Source organism: Grammomys surdaster, unplaced genomic scaffold (assembly GCF_004785775.1).
Source record: "Grammomys surdaster isolate TR1022 unplaced genomic scaffold, NIH_TR_1.0 126546, whole genome shotgun sequence".
NCBI classification, from domain to species: Eukaryota; Metazoa; Chordata; class Mammalia; order Rodentia; family Muridae; genus Grammomys; species Grammomys surdaster.
The window spans coordinates 7,854,464-7,872,912 of NW_021621338.1; the positions used below are offsets into that span (position 1 = coordinate 7,854,464).

Consider the following 18,449-nt stretch of genomic DNA (forward strand, 5'->3'; position numbering starts at 1 on the left):
ACTCTCTCAAAAAAAAAAATCAAAACGATAAAATGATGAGATGCTGATAGGCCGGTAAACTGACCTCGATGTTGGGTCAGCATGTGGCATCAGTGGACTGTGATAGTATGTTCTGGAGAGTGGCTTGGCATTTAAGAATAGTTGCCATGCTTCCAGAGCATTTGAGTCCGATGTCCAGTACCTATACGACAGTTCACAACTGTCTATAACTGCAGTTTCAGGGATCCAATACCCTCTTCTGTCCTCTGTGGGCATCAGATATACATGTAGTGCATAGACAGACAGAACACCCATACACATAAAATCAAAATAGAAAAAAAAAACACTCACTCATATAAAAGTAAATAAGTCTTTTAAAATATGATGGTTCTTGCTGCTCCTGATGTTGCATGCCTGTAAGCCCCTTAACACTAAGAAGGTAGAGGCGGGTGGATCAGGGGATCGGAGGTCAAGTTCATCAACATATGGAGTGCAGGCTTGCCTGAGCAACAGGCTTGCCTCTCTCAAGCTAGTCCTCCACCTCCAACAAAAGATTCCATTGTTCTTTACTAGCTGCTCCCTGTGATGTGACACATGCTTCATGAATAACACTCTAAGCGACTAGGACCAAGGGTTTTAGGTGTTCCGCATATCCATTTGTGTCTTTCATCTGAATCTCATTTCATCTCTTCTGCCTAGCTTCCAAGATAGGGCAAGCCAGGGTCCTCAGCACTTACCTATAATAACAGCTCCCCCTCCTTTCTCTCTCCCTCTTCTCTGCTTTTCCTTCCCCTTCCCTTCCTTTCCCTTCTTTTCTCTCTCCTGTTTCTGTCTCTCTTCTCTTCTCTTCTCTTCTCCTTTCCTCTCCTCTCCTCTCCTCTCTTCTCTTCTCTCTCTCCTCTCTGTCTCTGTCTGTCTATCTCTGTCTCTGTCTGCCTCTCTGTCTCTCTGTCTCTCTCTGTTTCTCTCTCTCTGTCTCTGTCTCTCTCTGTCTCTGTCTCTCTGTCTCTCTCTGTCTGCCTCTCTCTCTCTCTCTCTCTCTCTCTCTCTCGTGTGTGTGTGTGTGTGTGTGTGTGTGTGTGTGTGTGTGTGTGTGTGTTGTTTTAATTTTTGAGACAGGATCTGATAGCCCATGCTGGCCTCTACTTTGAATCTCGATTTCCCTAGCTGCAAAGTGGAATGGATACTTTTAAGTGCTGCTATGGAGCCAGGCCATACCTGACAAGAGACTGTCACAATGTGTGACATAGTGTACAATCACAGAATCTCCCACCTAGCTTGGAGGCTAGCTCAGAAAGAACTCTAAGAGAGAAGAAAGTACCACTTCAACCAGAAAAACAAAACTCAAACAAACAAAAAACCAGTTTTGCCAACAAGTCACAAATGGTGCCCTTCCCCCTTTCTTAGGAAGACCTTTGCACTCACATTTCCCTTTGCCTAGTAGACAGACCTCTTCAGTTAATTAAATTAATCGTTTAAAACTCGGGTCAAGGACTGGAGAGAGAGCTCAACTGTTAAAATGCTTGCAAGCGTGAAAATCGTTGAGTCCGGTGCCCAGAATCCAGGTAAAAAGTAAGGTTGGTGAGGTGATACCAGAGAACACCTAGGGCTCTTTGGATAACTACCATAGCCTAATTGGATGGGCCCCGAGCTTCATTGACTCTATCTCAAAAACCAAAGTCGAGGGCTAAGACAATGTTGACAAACATATCTGAGGTTGGCCTCTGGCCTCTCCTCACAGTCCTGTGCACACATTTAAGAACACTATTCAGGTAAGCGCTGAGAAAGACAGACATAAGAAGTTGTCCCACCAGATTCTAGATCCTTCAGTCTTGTGCCCATAATAGGGTCTTGTAATTACATACTATTCAGTTGTGTAATTACTTTGCTTAGAATTGTCCTATCCCCCCAAAAGTCATTTTCTCTGAGAACAAGACAATGGAGATTTGGTGGGTTTTCAGTAAATATGGGTTAAGAGAATGAATAAAGGATTTGTGTAGGAATTTTAGGACACAAAAGAGAGTACACACAAAGAGAGACCGGCCACACACACACACACCTTGAGACTGGTGGTAGTGTGGAGACCCACGCTAAAAAGTGCAAGTCCCGTGCCTATCTCCAGCTAGTGCTGAACCCCCCAAAACTAACCAAACTACCCATTCCCCAATCCTTGGGTTCAGAGGAAGAGGTGGGTTTAAGGGCCGATGCTGGGACTGATCGCGGTGAACAATGGTCAAACACGGGTGGAGACCCAGGCCCTAGCGATTGGGCAGGAGGCAGACTGACCTCTCCCACGAGTGCCCAGGGCTCCGCCTCACAGTGCCCACAGTGATCCCTAGCACCCTGCCTCAGCCCTGCGCACCCTCCCTCACCTATCGCTCCAGGGCGAATTGGTTCCTTCCCTGCCAGCTGGAGCCTCCGCCTCCCGGTCCGGTCCATACTGGTACCACAGACCCGACGAAAGGAGTCCTCCGGGTGGAACCATGAAGATCGAGTTCGCGCTGCTCAACGTCCCGCTGGCAAGGCACCTGCAGACCGCTGCGGTGCTGCAGGCGGTCCTTACCTTCCTCCTGATGGGTAAGAGTCCCGCTGCACTCTCAACAGTCTCCACTGCTCACAGCCTCTGGTTCCTGCCTGATCAGAGAGGCAGTCAGAGAGGGTGATCACCTACCTTGGGACTCCCTGCTTTGGATTCTCTCACTTGAAACAAACGGCTTTGCTCTCGCGCGCGGGTGTGTGTGTGTGTGTGTGTGTGTGTGTGTGTGTGTGTGTGTGTGTGTGTGTGTGTGTGTGTGTTGAGACAGGGTTTCCTCTGTGTAGCCCTAGCTGTCCCAGAAGAACTTGCTCAGTAGAACTCTTTATACCAGGCTGGCTTTGAACTCATAGATCTGTCTGCCTTTGCAAGGCAAGTATTGGGATTAAAGGCATGCGCTACTACGACTGGTCTGTACTATTTTATTTCTGAAGCGAGGTGTGTCTTACTTACAATGGAAGACACGGGTTTTAAATATACAGCTGGGTAATGTGGGGTAACTATGGTCTCCCAAATGTAGTGATAATCCCATCTAGAAAGTGGGTACTATACAAAGTTGCATTTTAGTCCCTCAAAGGCTACCAATTCATTTCTGGATTACTTGACTCCTAATGGGTAAGTAGCGCCTCTAGATATTAAAACTTTGCCATCTTGACTTCAGGACAAAGAGCTACTGTTAGTTTTCTGTTTTCCAGTTGCATCCACTCCCCGGCTTTTCTGCCTAGACCCAACAGTGTGTTTGAGTTGGATTCGAGTGCCTTCTGTTTGGAAATAATCCATCCAGGGGTGCGTTCTAGAGTATTCCCAGACTAAGCCAATACAGTGCCAGTATAGGAACCAGATCGCTGGACAGTACTTGGAAGAAGCTTGTCCTTAATGTGTCATGCTCTGGAGAAAGGTGTGTGACACACAAAGAGAAGAGAGGAAAGACTATGAACTATGCTGTTTAAACTTTGCTGAGAAGTAGAAATCACCATATGTGCCAAGACAAAACTGTACACTGGTGGGTCTAAGTAATGATTAAAACATTCATCGTGATATAGAGGTTTGCACATTGGAAGTAGTTTCATGTGTTCAGTGCACTCACAGATCTCAACCATGACTACATATGAGAACCACTGAAGGGGCTGCCTCCTCCTCCTCCTCTTTTTCCTCCTCCTTCTCTTCCTCCTCCTCCTCTTCCTCCTCCTCTTTTTCTTCTTCCTCTTCCTCCTCCTTCTCTTCCTCCTTCTCCTCTTCCTCTTCTATTTCTTCATTTTTGTTTTTCCAGACAGGGTTTCTCTGTGTAGCCCTGGCTGTTCTGGAACTCACTCTGTAGACCAGGCAGGCCTTGAACTCAGAGATCAGCCTGCCTTTGCCTCCCAGTGCTGGAATTAAAGGCTTTTGGTCACCAATATCATTGAAGGAGCTTCTTAAATAGGCTAATACCCAGGCTCCAGCCTTAGTATTTCTAGCTCATTTATTTTGGATTGCAGCCTTAACCCAGACATATAAAAACAGAAACAGAAACAACACTCTCCAACTGTGCAGCAAGGTTTTATGAAAAGGTGAGTCAGAGCATTAACTAACTCACTAGGTCCTCACAGACCAAACTCAGAGGATGAGATGGTGATAGCACATTTCATTCTTCTCTGGACTGAGGGCCAAAGAACATCCTGAGGATACTGTATCCAGCATTCAGTACTGCCAATGGGCCCCTAAGCACCTTCTGCTGTTACCCACGCCCTCCTTATAGTTAGAATGTAGTAAGGACTCTTTCTTTTTTTTTTAATTCTTTTTTTTTATTGGATGTTTTATTTACATTTCATGTTATCCCCTTACCCCATTCCCAGGCCCCCACCCAGGAACCCCCATCCCATCACCCCTCCTCCTGCTTCTCTGCGGATATGCCCCTACCTACTCCCCCACTCCCACCTCCCACCCTCAAATTCCCACCCACTGGGGCATCCAGCCTTCATGAGACCAAGGATCTCTTCTCCCACCTATGCCCGACAGGGCCATCCTCCCCTACATATACAGCTGGAGCCATGGATCCCTCCCTAAGTGCTCCCAGGCTGGTGGTTTAGACCCTGGGAGCGCTTGTTGGTTGGTATTGTTGCTCTCCTCATGGGGCTACGAACCCTTTCAGCTCCTACAGTCTTCACTCTAACTCCTCCATTGGGAACCCATGATCAGTTCAATGGTTAGCTGTGGGCATCTGCCTCTGAATATGTCAGACTCTTGCAGACCTCTAAGGAGACAGCTATATCAGGCTCTTGTCAGCATGCACTTCCTGACTTCCACATCAGCATCTACCTTTGGTGACTGCACATGGAATGGATACCCAGGTGGAATGGTCTTCAGACAGCCCCTCCTTCAGTTTCTGTCCCTCACTTTGTCTCCATATTTGCTCCCTTGAATATTTTGTTACACCTTCTAAGAAGGAACGAAGCACCCCCACTTGGTCTTCCTTCTTCATGAGCTTCATGTGGTCTGTGAGTTGAATCTTGGGTATTTCAAGGTTCTGGGCTAATATCCAATAATCAGTGAGTGAATACCATGTGTGTGCTTTTGTGATTGGCTTATCTCACTCAGGGTGATATTTTCTAGTTCCATCCATTTACCTAAGAATTTCTTGAATTCATTGTTTTTAATAGCTGAGTAATACTCCATTGTGTAAATGTACCACATTTTCTATATCCATTCCTCTGTTGAAGGACATTTGGGTTCTTTCCAGCTCTGGCTATTATAAATAAGGCTGCTATGAACATAGTGGAGCATATGTCCTTGTTGTTAGAGCATCTTCTGGGTATATGCCCAGGAGTGGTATAGCTGGATCCTCGGGTAATGCTATGTCCAATTTTCTGAGGAACCTCCAGACTGATTTCCAAAGTGGTTGCACCATCTTGCAGTCCAATGGAGGAGTGTTCCTCTTTCTCCACACCCTCGCCAGCATCTACTATCACCTGAGTTTTTAATCTTAGCCATTCTGACTGGTGTGAGATGGAATCTCAGGGTTGTTTTGATTTGCATTTCCCTGATGACTAAGGATGCTGAACATTTCTTTAGGTTCTTCTCAGCCATTTGAGTTTCCTGAGTTGAAAATTCTTTGTTAAGCTCTATACCCCATTTTTTAATAGGGTTATTTGATTGTCTGGAGTCTAATTTCTTGAGTTCTTTGTATATATTGGATATTAGCCCTCTATCAGATGTAGGATTGGTAAAGATCTTTTCCTAATTTGTTGGTTGCCATTTTGTCCTATTGACAGTGTCCTTTGCCTTACAGAAACTTTGCAATTTTATGAAGTCCCATTTGTCAATTCTTCATCTTAGAGCATAAGCCATTGGTGTTCTCTTCAGGAACTTTTCCCCTGTGCCCAAGTATTCGAGGTTCTTCCCTATCTTCTCTTCTATTAGTTTCAGTGTATCTGGTTTTATGTGGAGGTCCTTTATCCACTTAGACTTGAGCTTTGTACAAGGAGATAAGAATGGATCGATTTGCATTCTTCTACATGTTGTCTTCCAGTTGAACCAGCACCATTTGTTGAAAATGCTGTCCTTTTTCCACTGGAAAGTTTTAGCTGTAAAGACTCTTTCTACTGTCTACACAGACGGGAACTGAGAGACAAAGTGAATTACTCCAGGTCACACAGCCAGTAAGTGGGAAAGCTGGGGCAAACACATGCTTTCTGTCCAATGTTCCTGGCTCAGCAGCCACTGTGTGCCTGCTTTGATGGCCTCACTTTCTAACACATCACATAGCAAGTCTCCAAGAGCCCATAGTCCTTTTCATTCAGGGCAGTCATCATGGATTGCATCTGTAAATGTCTACAGTTGTAGATGTCTATGTCGGCATCCTAGTGTGCAAGCTCAGAGAAGGAGCACCCAGCAGCTGCCTGGCCAGGGATACCCAGATACCCAAGAGGACTTGTCCTAGGATTATTTATACTCTGTCACCCAAAATAGAAGCTGCCCTTCACATGTCCCTAAAAGTATAAACTCATGTCATCTTAACAATCCAGTAAGGGTGGGACTGTTCTCCTTCCTTGTGTCACAATGAGGAAAGTGTTGTACAAGGTCCCTTAGCTTGGGAGGGGGGGATATATGCTACATGCAGGTAGATTTCATTTTTAGACATAGAAGGGTAGAGAAAAAGGAGATGGATTCCCACAAACCAACTGTCTTGGTCCCTTTCTTTGTCTTTGCCAGGCTTTGTTTTTGTTTGTTTGTTTTGTTTTCGTATTTAGGTTTTAGGGACAAGGTCTCACTTTAGCCCAGCTAGCTTTAGATTCATGGCAATCCTTTTACTTCAGTGCTAGGATTGCAGGCCTGAGCTACCACACTTGACTTTGTTTTCCAGTGCTTTGTCATTTTTGGTTTTTTATAATATTTTGTAAAAAAAAAATGCTTTAAAAATTTATCTTTTCCACATACTATTTTGAGATTCATTCTTGTATTTGGATTCCAACAAGTCACTTCTTGGGATTCCCAAGTTATGTTCTTTTTTTTTTTAAATAAACTTTTTATTGATTCTCTGTGCATTTCACATCACGGCCCCCAATCCCGTTCATCTCCCAGCCCCTCCATATCCACCCTTTGCCCTTGCAACTTCTCCCCCAAAATAAAACAAACAAGCAAACAGAAATTTTTACCATGGAAGCTAAGCTAAGGTAAAATTTTTACCATGGAAGTTAAGGTATAAGTTTATACTCACAGTATGTCACACAGATACCCTTTATCTAAACAGCTTTTCTTGCAAATGTTCATTGCAGTGAGTATTGGTCTGGTTTGAAGCCTCTGGCTTTGGCTACAATTTCAATACCGGCTCCTCACTGGGACTCCTTTTAGATATCCTATTCTTGCCCTGTGTCATGGAGATCTTGCAGCTTTGATTCTGGGATACCATCCCCTTCATGAGCTCCAGCAGTTCATAGATGGAGTAGATGTTGGGGTGGGACAACTCAGTGTCCTGGATCTGGGCCTGGGTGTTAGTTGAGTTGGTCAGCCTGACTGCTTTCCTTTGCTCCTGCCACCTGGGACCTCCCCAGCACTGCCCAGGTGAGGGGCAGGGCCAGCTCGGCCAGCTCACCCAAGAGCAGCAGCCCGCAAGGGGCCCATTCTCGTGGCTGCAGCTCTCTCTTGCCCACTCCACCAGGGCCAACTCTACTGTGCTTCCCAGACAAAGTTCAGGACATGCTCTTCAGTGTGCTGCAGCTGGTGAGGGACAGGCCCAGCTCTCCTGCTCTCACGCCCTCAGGGCCAGATCTGCACAGCCCTGGTTCATCAACACTACTCGAGGCAGTAGTGCAGCCCAGGGACATCTGCATGGCCTTTGGTGGTAAAAGGGGTCATGGATATCAACCCAGACCCTCACTGCTGCAGGGCCATGGACACAGACATGTTCCTCGGTGGCAGCCCAGGCCAAGCCATCATCGAAGGCTACTCATTTCAGGCTGCTTCTCACTACCCTTGAGTCTCCAGACCCCTCCCCATGTTGTGCACACATCCTTCTGCTTCTCTTTCTCTTCCATCTCTCCACCATCTGCTTGTTCATTTTAGTGGCACCTAGAGGCCTCTGGGTATCTTCTGAGATGGCACCAGCCAGGCCTCAGTGTCTCAGCTGGGCAGGAGTTGTCTTCATCCTGTTCCACCGGCCTGCACCGAGTGGTGCCACCCTAAGTTATGTTCTATTGAGTGAACAAACTGCAGTTTGTGTGTTCCTGTGCTGTTGCTTGTTTATCTTGTAGCTGTCATGTTTAAGGTCTATCTTAGAGTTTCCATTACTGTGAACAGACATCATGACCACGGCAACTTTTATAAAGGCAAACATTTAATTGAGGCTGGCTTACAGGTTTAAAGATTCAGTCCATTATCATCAAGGGATTGGGGGGGGGCATGGTAGCATCTAGGCAGACATGATACTGGAGGAGCAAAGAGTTCTACTTCTTGATCAGAAGGTAGCTAGAAGACTGTCTTCCAGGCAGCTAGGAGAAGGGTCTCAATCCCCACTCCCAAAGTGACACACTTCCTCAAACAAGGCCACATCTCCTTATAATGTCATTCCCTCTACCAAGAGTATTTAAAACATCACAAGTTCTTACTTGGGAATCTTTCCATGAGAACATACTTACTATTCATTTATTTATTTATTTATTGTTTTTGTTTGTTTGTTTATTTACAGACAGGGTTTCTCTGTGTAGCTCTGGGTGTCCTAGAACTTTCTGTGTAAACCAGACTGGTATTGAGTTAAGATCAGCCTGCCTCTGCCTCCCCAGCACTAGGATTAAAGATGTGTGCCCTCACTATTGGGCTGCTTCTTTTTAATTGATAATTATTGTATATGTGTTTATACTAATTATGATTACTATTACTGCGATGAAACACTATGACCAAAGCAAGTTGGGGAGGAAAGGGTTTATTTGGTTTTCATGTCCATATTATTGTTTATCTCTGAAGAAAATCAGGACCAGAACTCAAATAGATCAGGAACCTGGGGGTGTGGAGTTCCAGGGTTTTAAGGGAACAGGTACCTGGGAGAAGGGGAACCTGTGAGCTGAGGTGGAGGGCTTTGCAGCATACAACAGGTACTTGTGAGTCAAGATTGAAGAGGCCTAGAAGCTAGCCTAGACCTTAATGTGCAGATCTCCTTTTTGCCAGAGATAAGGAGAATGATGCTTTTAGCAGATGGGGACTATTTTCTCAAGTCCCCAAGGGAATTCTTGCTTTTGTCTAAATGCTAGACTTTTGGAAAAAGGGGCTTATTGGGACCAGACAGTATCTTTGATTTCATATCTAATACATCTTTTTATAATCCATTGTTAGGCAGGGTTATCTTCATTTTTGTTTGCTTTTCGTTTTGAAATATGGTCTTATTTTAGCTCAGGCTGACCTGAAGTTTACTCTGTAGCCCAGGCTATCCTTGAACTCTTAGCAGTCCTCCTAATCGGCATCCTGAGAGCTGGGATTACTAGTGTGAGCCACCGCACTCAGCTCAGTGTTTCTTGTATCTCAAGCTTGTTTGGAATATTCCAGGTCCTTGCCATTTCTATTTGTCTTCGAATCACCTTTACAATTTTTTTCATAAAACAAAACAAAATCCTGCTGGTATTTAATTAGGATGCCTCTTGGTTGCGATTGAAATTCCTTTATGGGTTATCTTGGGAAACACGAAAGGTCAGCACTTGGATTCTTATCCTAGAAGCTTGCACATTTCAGAGCGTACTGAGAATCACTGGGAGACAGGGCATGGGAATGTGTGCCTACAACCCCAGCCCTGGGGAGGTGAGATAGGAAGGTTATAAATTCCCAGCCAGCCAGCCAGAGTTACACAGCAAGTTCTGGGTCACCTGGCCTATGAGACTCTGTCTTAGAGAGAAGCAAAAATGGACGAAGAGGTGAGGGAGGTGTAGGAGGAGGGAGAGGAGAGGGAGGGGAATGAGGAGGAGGAGGGAGAGGAAGAGTGGGGAGGAGGATCGCTGCCTGGAGATTTTTGTTAGAATGAAGATTTCTAGAGGTTCCAGCTTGTGAATCTTGGGAAACAATTTCAGGAATAACAGCTACAGAAAATTACCAAAAAACCCCACCAAATTCCCATATGTCATCTTCTAAAATCTCCTAAAGGTTAGCACTGTTGCTACATTTTTCTCTTCTTGCCTCCCTCCATTTATGTCTCCTCCTCTCTCCCCCTCCTTTCCGTTTCTCCTCCTCCCCCTAGTCCTTCCTTGCCACACACATATTATCATATTTTCTGAACCCCTTTAAAGACTAACTTGGAGGTGTGGCCATTTGTTCCTCTGAAGACATTGACACATATTACTGATTTTATATGTATTGGAAATCAATGACATTCTCTTACATAATGAAACACTGTTTATGTTTCAAAGGAAAGAAGGCATGGTTTATTCTGAGCTAATACACATGACCAGGGAGTAATGAAGAGCACAGATGCAGGATTCCACCCTGTTTCACAGCTAAATAGACTTCGGTTGTCACAAGACCAAAGCAAATCATAAAAAGAAGTGCAGTCAGGCAGGTGACAGACAGACAGACAGACAGACAGACAGAATCTTCTCTGAGGTGTCAGGCATTATCTTCTAGGACCCTCAGCTTTGTAACTAATAGAAGTTAGAGATCCTGCAAGCTTAGTCATACTTTTCCAGAGTTTTACCTAGTAGTGAGGAAGATGTTGGATCAGATACAGAGGTTGGTGCTAAGTGGCCAGTAAAAGGAACTAAGATCCCTCAAGGTAGTTTTGTCTCTGAGTGAGCAATGTTCCCTCTGTCAATAATTCTTGTGTTCTGGTCACTAATAGTTTGTAGTTGCAGCTATCACATACTAACATACGAATCTGAAAACCACATAGATTTTGTGTCATGACTCTGAGTCCTGACAGTTGCATACCTGATTCTCACCTGGGCAGCTGGAGCACATAGATCTGCACACATTTCTTTAGTTGTGTCTGTCTGCTTGGAGCTGGGAGTTTTAGGGAAGAGGGGCAACTTTTAACATATGAATGATTTATATGATGCTCTTAGGCATCTCTGAATACTGACATATCTTCTTTTTTAGGGACAAGCTCCAAAGTTTCTAGCATGACGCTATAAAATGGTATTTGTGCTGGTACTGTCTCAAATTTGCAAACCTTCCCAAAACACACACAACGGGGGACTAGGTTTTAACTGGGTTCTGGTTTTGATTCATTTGACATCTATAGGCAAAGAACTAGGTCAAATAATGGACTCGTTTCTTAAAATAAAAAGAATTCCCCTTATATAATACTTTAAAAGTATGGACTGAACAGACACGAAGAACAGACTCAGGATTTGTCTTCTAACACCATCTTCAACTCTGGGAGAGTTCTCTTACAGTATGACTTGTGAGAATGACAAGGACATTACACTTACGTCCCTCTGTTCAACAGATGCCATTGAGTAGTGGTTTGAATTTCTGTGCCTTAAGGAATATAAATGAACAAAAGTGCTAATAGATTTTGCTTGCCTGTGAATTCTATTATCTTTCACTACCATGTTAAATCATCGAAATAGATATAGAAATTTTTTTTCTTTTTAAGTTTGTTGCTTAAGTTTTGTATAATTTTAAAAACGGGATCTCAGGTAGCAAAGGCTGGTCTTGGACTCCCAGTCCTCCCCTCTTGGCTTCTTATACTGGGATTCCAGGTGTGTGCTACCTTGTCCAGGCAGAAACAGCTTCATAGGAGAAAATGATGACATCTTCGATGGATGAGAAAGGAAAGAACACATATAACTTAAATATCTAGTTATTTCTTAATATTGATTGTAGTAGTTTGAATATGCTCAGCCCAGAGAGTGGCACTACTAGGAGGTGTGGCCTTTTGGAGAAGGTGTGGCCTTGTTGCAGAAAGTGTGGGGGTTGGCTTTGAGGTCCTATGCTCAAGCTCTGCCCAGTGCAGAAGAGAGAGACTTCAAGAGAGTCCCCTCCTAGCTGTCTGTAGAAGACAATCTTCTCCTAGCTGCCCTCAAAACAAGAGGTAGAACTCTCAGCTCCTTCAGAACCATGCCTGCCTAGACTCTGCCATGCTTTCCAGTCCATGATAATGGACTGAACCTCTGAACCTGTAAGCCTGCCCCAATTAAATGTTGTCCTTATAAAAGTTGCCTTGGTCATGGTGTGTCTGTTCACAACAGTAAAACCCTAACTGACTGTAATTTTAATTTTATTTTCAAATCCTATTTTTTAAAAGATGTATTTATTTTATGTATATGAGTATACTGTTGCTGTCTTCAGACACACCAGGAGAGGGCATTGGATCCCGTTACAGATGGTTGTGAGCCACCATGTGGATGCTGGGAATTGAATTCAGGATCTTTAGAAGAGCAGTCAGTGTTCCTAACCACTGAGCCATCTCTCCAGCCTTCAAATCCTCTTTTTAATGATGGTTCGTAAACACTTTAACCTCCCTTATAGCCCATCACCCACCAGAGGTAATGGAAAAGGAAAGGATGGGGGTGGGAGGTGGACCTATTTGGAAAGGTTCTTTGGAGCAACTCCCTGTCTGCGTTGTCTGGAAATCAGCCATTCAGATCACAGGTTAGCAGTGACAGCTCAGTCCAGTCGCAAACACCTCATGGAAGTACCAGCAATCCAGTTGGGTAGAGCCTGGTCAGCAGCATTGGTGGCGCTACCTAGCAGAGACAGCTAGGCCTCAGCCTTGGCACTAGTCAGCAGGAGGGGCCAGGGCCAACAGGAACTTTGAAAAATTTTTTGGCTGTGCCTCTCTCATCAAAGCAAAGATCAGCAAAAATGCAAGACCAACAAGCATTGCACAGCGCTCAGCTACACAACGTAAGGGGGACCAATACAAGGGTGTCATTAGCGAGGAATCCTCCACCACGTGTCCTTTTCACCTCAGTCTGCTTCAGCCAAATTCTCCTTTGAGGGTCTGCTTTAGCCTTTCATCTGTGTCCACTTCAGGAAAACACTCCTTGACGTGTTTGCCCCAGCAAACACAACTGACTTTCCAAAGAACCCCTAAGTGTCCACTTCAGAAGACATTGATCATTAATGCCAATGTGTCAAGTTTCAGCTGTTTTCATGTTACAGGTTGTGTACGGAAATTTAATGAAGCCTTTTAAAGGTGTAACCATTCTTCAGTTAGTGGCTTTGGTCTGCAGAGGTTAATTTGGGTCTTCTTTTCTTTCTTTAAAAAAAGATAGTTTCTTTAAAAAAAGAATTTTTTTGAGGGCTGGGAATATAAATCAGAGGTAGCATGCTTGTTTAGCATACACAAGGCCCTGGACTCAAGTCCCAGCAACACATTCACACACACACACACACACACACACACCACATCACACCACCACCACCAAATAATTTTATAAATGAAAGAAAATCCATTCTAATTATGAGAAAAGTGAAAAAAATGTATAATTCTTTTTTTTTTTTTTTTGGAGCTGGGGATGTAGTTCAGTGGTAAAATGCTTATCCAGAGTGAACAAGCTCTGGGTTCAAATCTGTGGAAGAGAACAGGACAATTCCAAACACCATGATTATAATTTTGGCATATTTTTTCCTTCTTGGTTGTTTTATTTTTTTAAAAAAAATAATGTATTTAATTAAACTACATGAAATGAATGGTTTTCGAAAAATCTCAAGCACTCAGTGGTAGCTAACCGATAACTAATAATTATTACTTCTTGTAAACCCTATGTTATATAACTCTCCTCACCCATGCTTCTGTGAGTAACCTCTCACCCATGTTGCTGTATCTCCAGTAAATTCACTGGTTCCCCAAGCAGGACTTCAGTGGGATTTTCCTTTGGTCTGCGGATGATGCCCTATCTTGGGTGAATAGAGATGTTCATTTACCCCTCCCCAGGAAGTGTCACAAAGCACTGTAATTGTCCTTGTTTCCCTGAGCGCTGTCTAGGATGACCTAAGTGTGTCTCTATTCTGCCCTGATCTTGTTTGTCTTTGAAATCTAGGTGCTTATGAGTCAGAAGTCTCTATTCAGGTGGTCTGGCTAAAAGTGGCTGCCCACCCACATTGAACAGTACGGTTATCTCTGGTAATTGCTGTCTTAGTTGGGGTTCCAATCCCTGTGAACAAACACCATGACCACGACAACCCTTATAAAGGAAAACATTTAATTGGTGCTGGCTTACAGTTTCAGATGTTCAGTCCATTATTATTGTGATGGGAAGCAAGGTGGGCAGGCAGACTTGATGCTGGAGAAGGAGCTGACAGTTTTACATTCGGATCAGCAGACAGCAGGACGAGACTGCCATACTGGGTGTGACTTGAGCATCTATGACCTCAAAGCCTACCCACTAGTGACGCACTCCTCCAACAATGCTGCACAGTATAAATTAGGGTGTTTATTGCTGTGAAGAGACACCATTACCAAGGCTATTCTTATAAAGGCAAACATTTAATTGAGGCTGGCTTAGAGTTTCAGAATTTTGGCCTGTTATCATCATAGTGGGAAGCATGGCAGCACACAGGCAGACATGGTGCTGGAGAAGGAGCTGAGAGTTTTACATCTTGATCTGAAGGCAGACAGAAGGAGCTTGCCCAGTTCCACCCTAGGGGACCTCAAAGTCCACCCCCACAGTGACACAATTCCTCCAACAAGGCCACACCTCCTAATAGTGCCACTCCTTATGACCAAGCATTCAAACACATGAGTCTCTGGGAGCCAAACCTATTCAAATCACCACACTCCACTCCTTGGCCCCCATAGGCTTGTAGCTGTAACAAAATGCACAATATATTTAATCCAGCTTCTAGGATCTATGACTTCTTGTTAGGTTTATGAGAGTCATTCTAACTTTTTATGTACTTAACAAGATTGCTTCAAAATATAGGTGGGGGAGGAAAAAGCAGAAAACTGAACTCAATACTGACAACAACAAAAGATGACTTTACAAGAACCCATTATGTTTAAGGTATACTTTTGTTTGTTTTTTTTTCTTTTGAGACAGGGTCTTACTATGTATCTGGCTGGCATGGAACTTGCTATGTAGACCATGCTGACCCCAATCTCACAGAGCTCTGCCTGCCTCTGCCTCTGCTTTCCTTGTGTTGGGATTAAAGGTGTGTACCATCATACTTGGACCAAAGAATACATTGTTTAAATGTGGTAGTTTGTATGAGAATGGCCCCCAGAGACTCATTAATTTAAATACTTGACCCTTGGTTGATGGGACTAGGTGACATGGCCTTGTTGGAGGAGATGCATCACTGCTAGCAGATTCTGAGGCTCTAAAAGTGAAGTGCTATTCCCAGTATGACTTCTCTGCCTCCTGCTTGTAGGGGTGAGCTCCCAGCTGTCCCTGCATTCATGCCTTTGCTCCCCAATCATGACTTCTAGCTCTCTGAAATGATAAGCTTCAAATTAAACACTTTCTTTTCCAGGTTGTTTTGGTCATGGTGTTTTGTCACATCAATGGAAAAGTAACTTATACAATGCTAATTTCTGTTTCTGATAATAAAGGTCTTGAAGATGGAGGTTGTACCTAGCACACACCTTCCACCTGGGTACGTGAACAATGGCTGTACAGTCAAAGTACTTTCCTACAGTCGTGAATCTTCTACTTTCCATAGCCAGTGGTTGTGAAGTAGAGAGCAGATACAGATGGGCCAATTCCACCTGGCTTTTCCCTTTCTTACAGGGCAGGTGGGCATTGGGATCATGGTGATGCTGATCATGTACAACTATTGGTTCCTATACATCCCATATCTGGCCTGGCTTTGCTATGACTGGCAAACCCCAGAGCAAGGAGGCAGGAGATGGAACTGGGTCCAAAGCTGGACTATGTGGAAGCATTTTAAGGACTATTTTCCAATGTATGTAAGTAGAGCTGTCTTCTAAAGGACTGAGTCAGGAGGACAGTAGGAGTGTGTTTCCTTCAGTGTATCCCCACCTTCTTCCTTGCCAGGCAGAATGTGCTGTAGTCCATTTTGTCCTCTTATTATGATACCAGAGCTTCAGATCTATATAGAGAAAATTTATTTCTCACAGTTCTGAAATCTGGGGTGGGGGATGGAGATTCAATAAAAAAAAATTCTAATAGTCAACCAGTATCATCTTGTCCCATGACCTCATGACAGATACAGAAGGCAAGAAATTGTAAGAGAAGGACCAATTTGTCCTTTTAGAAAGACCACTCACACCAGCAGCAAGGATGTCAAGCTCTCCTCACTCCAACATCGTGATCTAAGCCCCTCTCATGAGGTCCCGTATCCCTACACTGTTGCTCTGGAGTTTATGTGTCCAGTGTGGTTTTGTGGGTGACTGATGGACACATTGAAATTATTACAGAGAAAGCTTGCAGTTTGATCCAAGTTAATAAATGAATCTTAAGCCAAGTTGACAAAGTCTGAAAGACTGTGTATGGAGGGACCTGGGCTCAGTGGATTGCTTAGAAATATCAAAATATCTCTAACCCAGGGAAGTAAGGTGAAGCGTGCTGCTCATTTCCCACTGAAGTTCAGAGAAGGGAACCCTTCCATCTCTTACTGATCCGGATCATATCACTTCCTTCTCTCCATGTGAACATGCTGTAGCTTGTCAAAACCCAGGATTTGGATCCAGGTCACAATTATATATTTGGATTTCACCCTCATGGAATATTTGTGGCTGGAGCCTTTGGAAATTTTTGTACAAATTACTCAGACTTCAAGAAGCTATTTCCTGGTTTTACATCGTATCTCCACGTGTCCAAGATCTGGTTCTGGTGCCCGTTGTTCCGAGAATATCTAATGAGTAACGGTAAGTGATGCAGCCACTGTCCCTACAAGACTTGGTGATGTAGCCACACTATTCCTACAGGGCTTGGTGACACAGCCACTGCCTCTACAGGGCTTGGTGACACAGCCACTGCCTCTACAGGGCTTGGTGATATAGTCACTGTCCCCTTCAGGGCTCAGTGATACACCCACACTGTCCCTACAGGGCTCAGTGACACAGCCACTGTCCCTACAGTGCTCTGGAGTGGCAGGCAGCAGCACCTCCAGCAGCTACTTGACTTTACACTTCCTAGCTCTATGGATTTTCCTCAAACACATTCCTGAACTCATAGTGCATAAACCTTGAAACCATGCCTTCTGTTCCTTCACTCATCCCAAGTACTTAGTATTGTGAGAGCAACATAGGGATTTTTTCAATAAACATCAATCCATTGGAAAAAAGAAACTGGTGAACGGAATTTAATATATCCCAATGTGGAAAACAGTCACAGGTCAAATAAATGATAAATTGCACTCCACAGAGGTATGCATACTTTTATGAATGCTGGATCTGGAAAATGTCCTCCCTTGTGTCTCGCAGTAGCAATAGTGACATAAACTACTCAGTGTGCTTGCTGGCTTTGTCATCCTAGGTTGTGTGTAACTCCTAGGGTTGTGGATGTTGTCAGTGGTACAGTGTTTGTCTAGCATGAACAAAGCTACTCCCAGATCTACAAGGAAAGAAAAGAAGGGGGAGGGGAGGGCATGGAATGGAGAAATAAAAGTAACCCCTCATCAGCCTGGTCTACAAAGTGAGTTCCAGGACAGCAAGGGCTACACAGAACCTCCCTCTGTAAGCCAAGCTGGCCTTCTGGCCCTGAATCCCTGATGGTACTGCTTCCACCTCTCAAATTTTGAAATTGTAGGTGCATGCAACTGTGCCTGTGAAACAATGCAATACTCTTTAATGACGAATTCTGAGAACAGAATCATCCCGAAGTGCTTTAGTGATGCCTATATATGCATGGCTACGCACATGCCAGTAGCTTTCATTTCAACTCTATTGGTTTTCCAACTTGATGGGCTTTTTGACCACACACCTCAATAGCTTACAAAGCTTACAACGTATTTTGTACTTGCCAATGTTATGTACGGTGCAGCTCCTGGGTATAAAGAAAAATGATTAGCCTTTTTCAAAAAAATATAATTTGAGTATCGATTAGTGACAGAGTTAGGGACATATTTTCTATTATCTTCCAGATTGTCATGGCTGTCTATATAGTCACTTCTGTTGCTATGTATCTAGAAATCATTTCAATCCCATGCTGGCTAGGGTCTGCACCAGTTTGTAGCCTCAAAAGCCTCAGTCCAGTGAGTGCTGCAGAGCACACTAGAGGGCGCCCTAACCCCTCGAACTACCGAGTGATCTACCATCTGGCCTCAAGAGGGTGCACTAACACCCCAAACTACCGAAGAAAACAATTCCCTTTCTCGCCATCTTGTTGACATTGGGTTAGAGTTTTATAAAAGGGGAGGGAGGGGGAGATAAATATTTAATTTCCAAAAAAGTCACAGAAATAGATTTTAAATATACTTTTTGCTGAATCAAAGTATGATCGCTGATAAATTTGAGTGGTTGAGAACAGGTGCGGCAGAGACAGCAAGCTACTCCCCCCTCTGTGGCCATGTCACTCACAGTCAGCCTGAGTCTTTCGTAATATAGTGATCATATCTGTCCCTGTTTACTAGA

At 44.1% G+C, this 18,449-nt stretch overlaps 1 protein-coding gene across 1 annotated transcript in view; it reads left to right on the top strand.

Moving 5' to 3' along the window:
* Window positions 1-2,369: 2,369 nt before the first annotated feature.
* The window catches only part of Mogat1 (monoacylglycerol O-acyltransferase 1), a 28,740-nt gene continuing 12,660 nt past the window's right edge, over window positions 2,370-18,449 (top strand). The window contains exons 1-3 of the mRNA XM_028760740.1: window positions 2,370-2,556; window positions 15,643-15,821; window positions 16,538-16,742. Coding sequence (XP_028616573.1) covers window positions 2,463-2,556; window positions 15,643-15,821; window positions 16,538-16,742 — 478 coding nt within the window. The 5' untranslated portion in view covers window positions 2,370-2,462. The remainder of the gene's footprint in view (window positions 2,557-15,642; window positions 15,822-16,537; window positions 16,743-18,449) is intronic.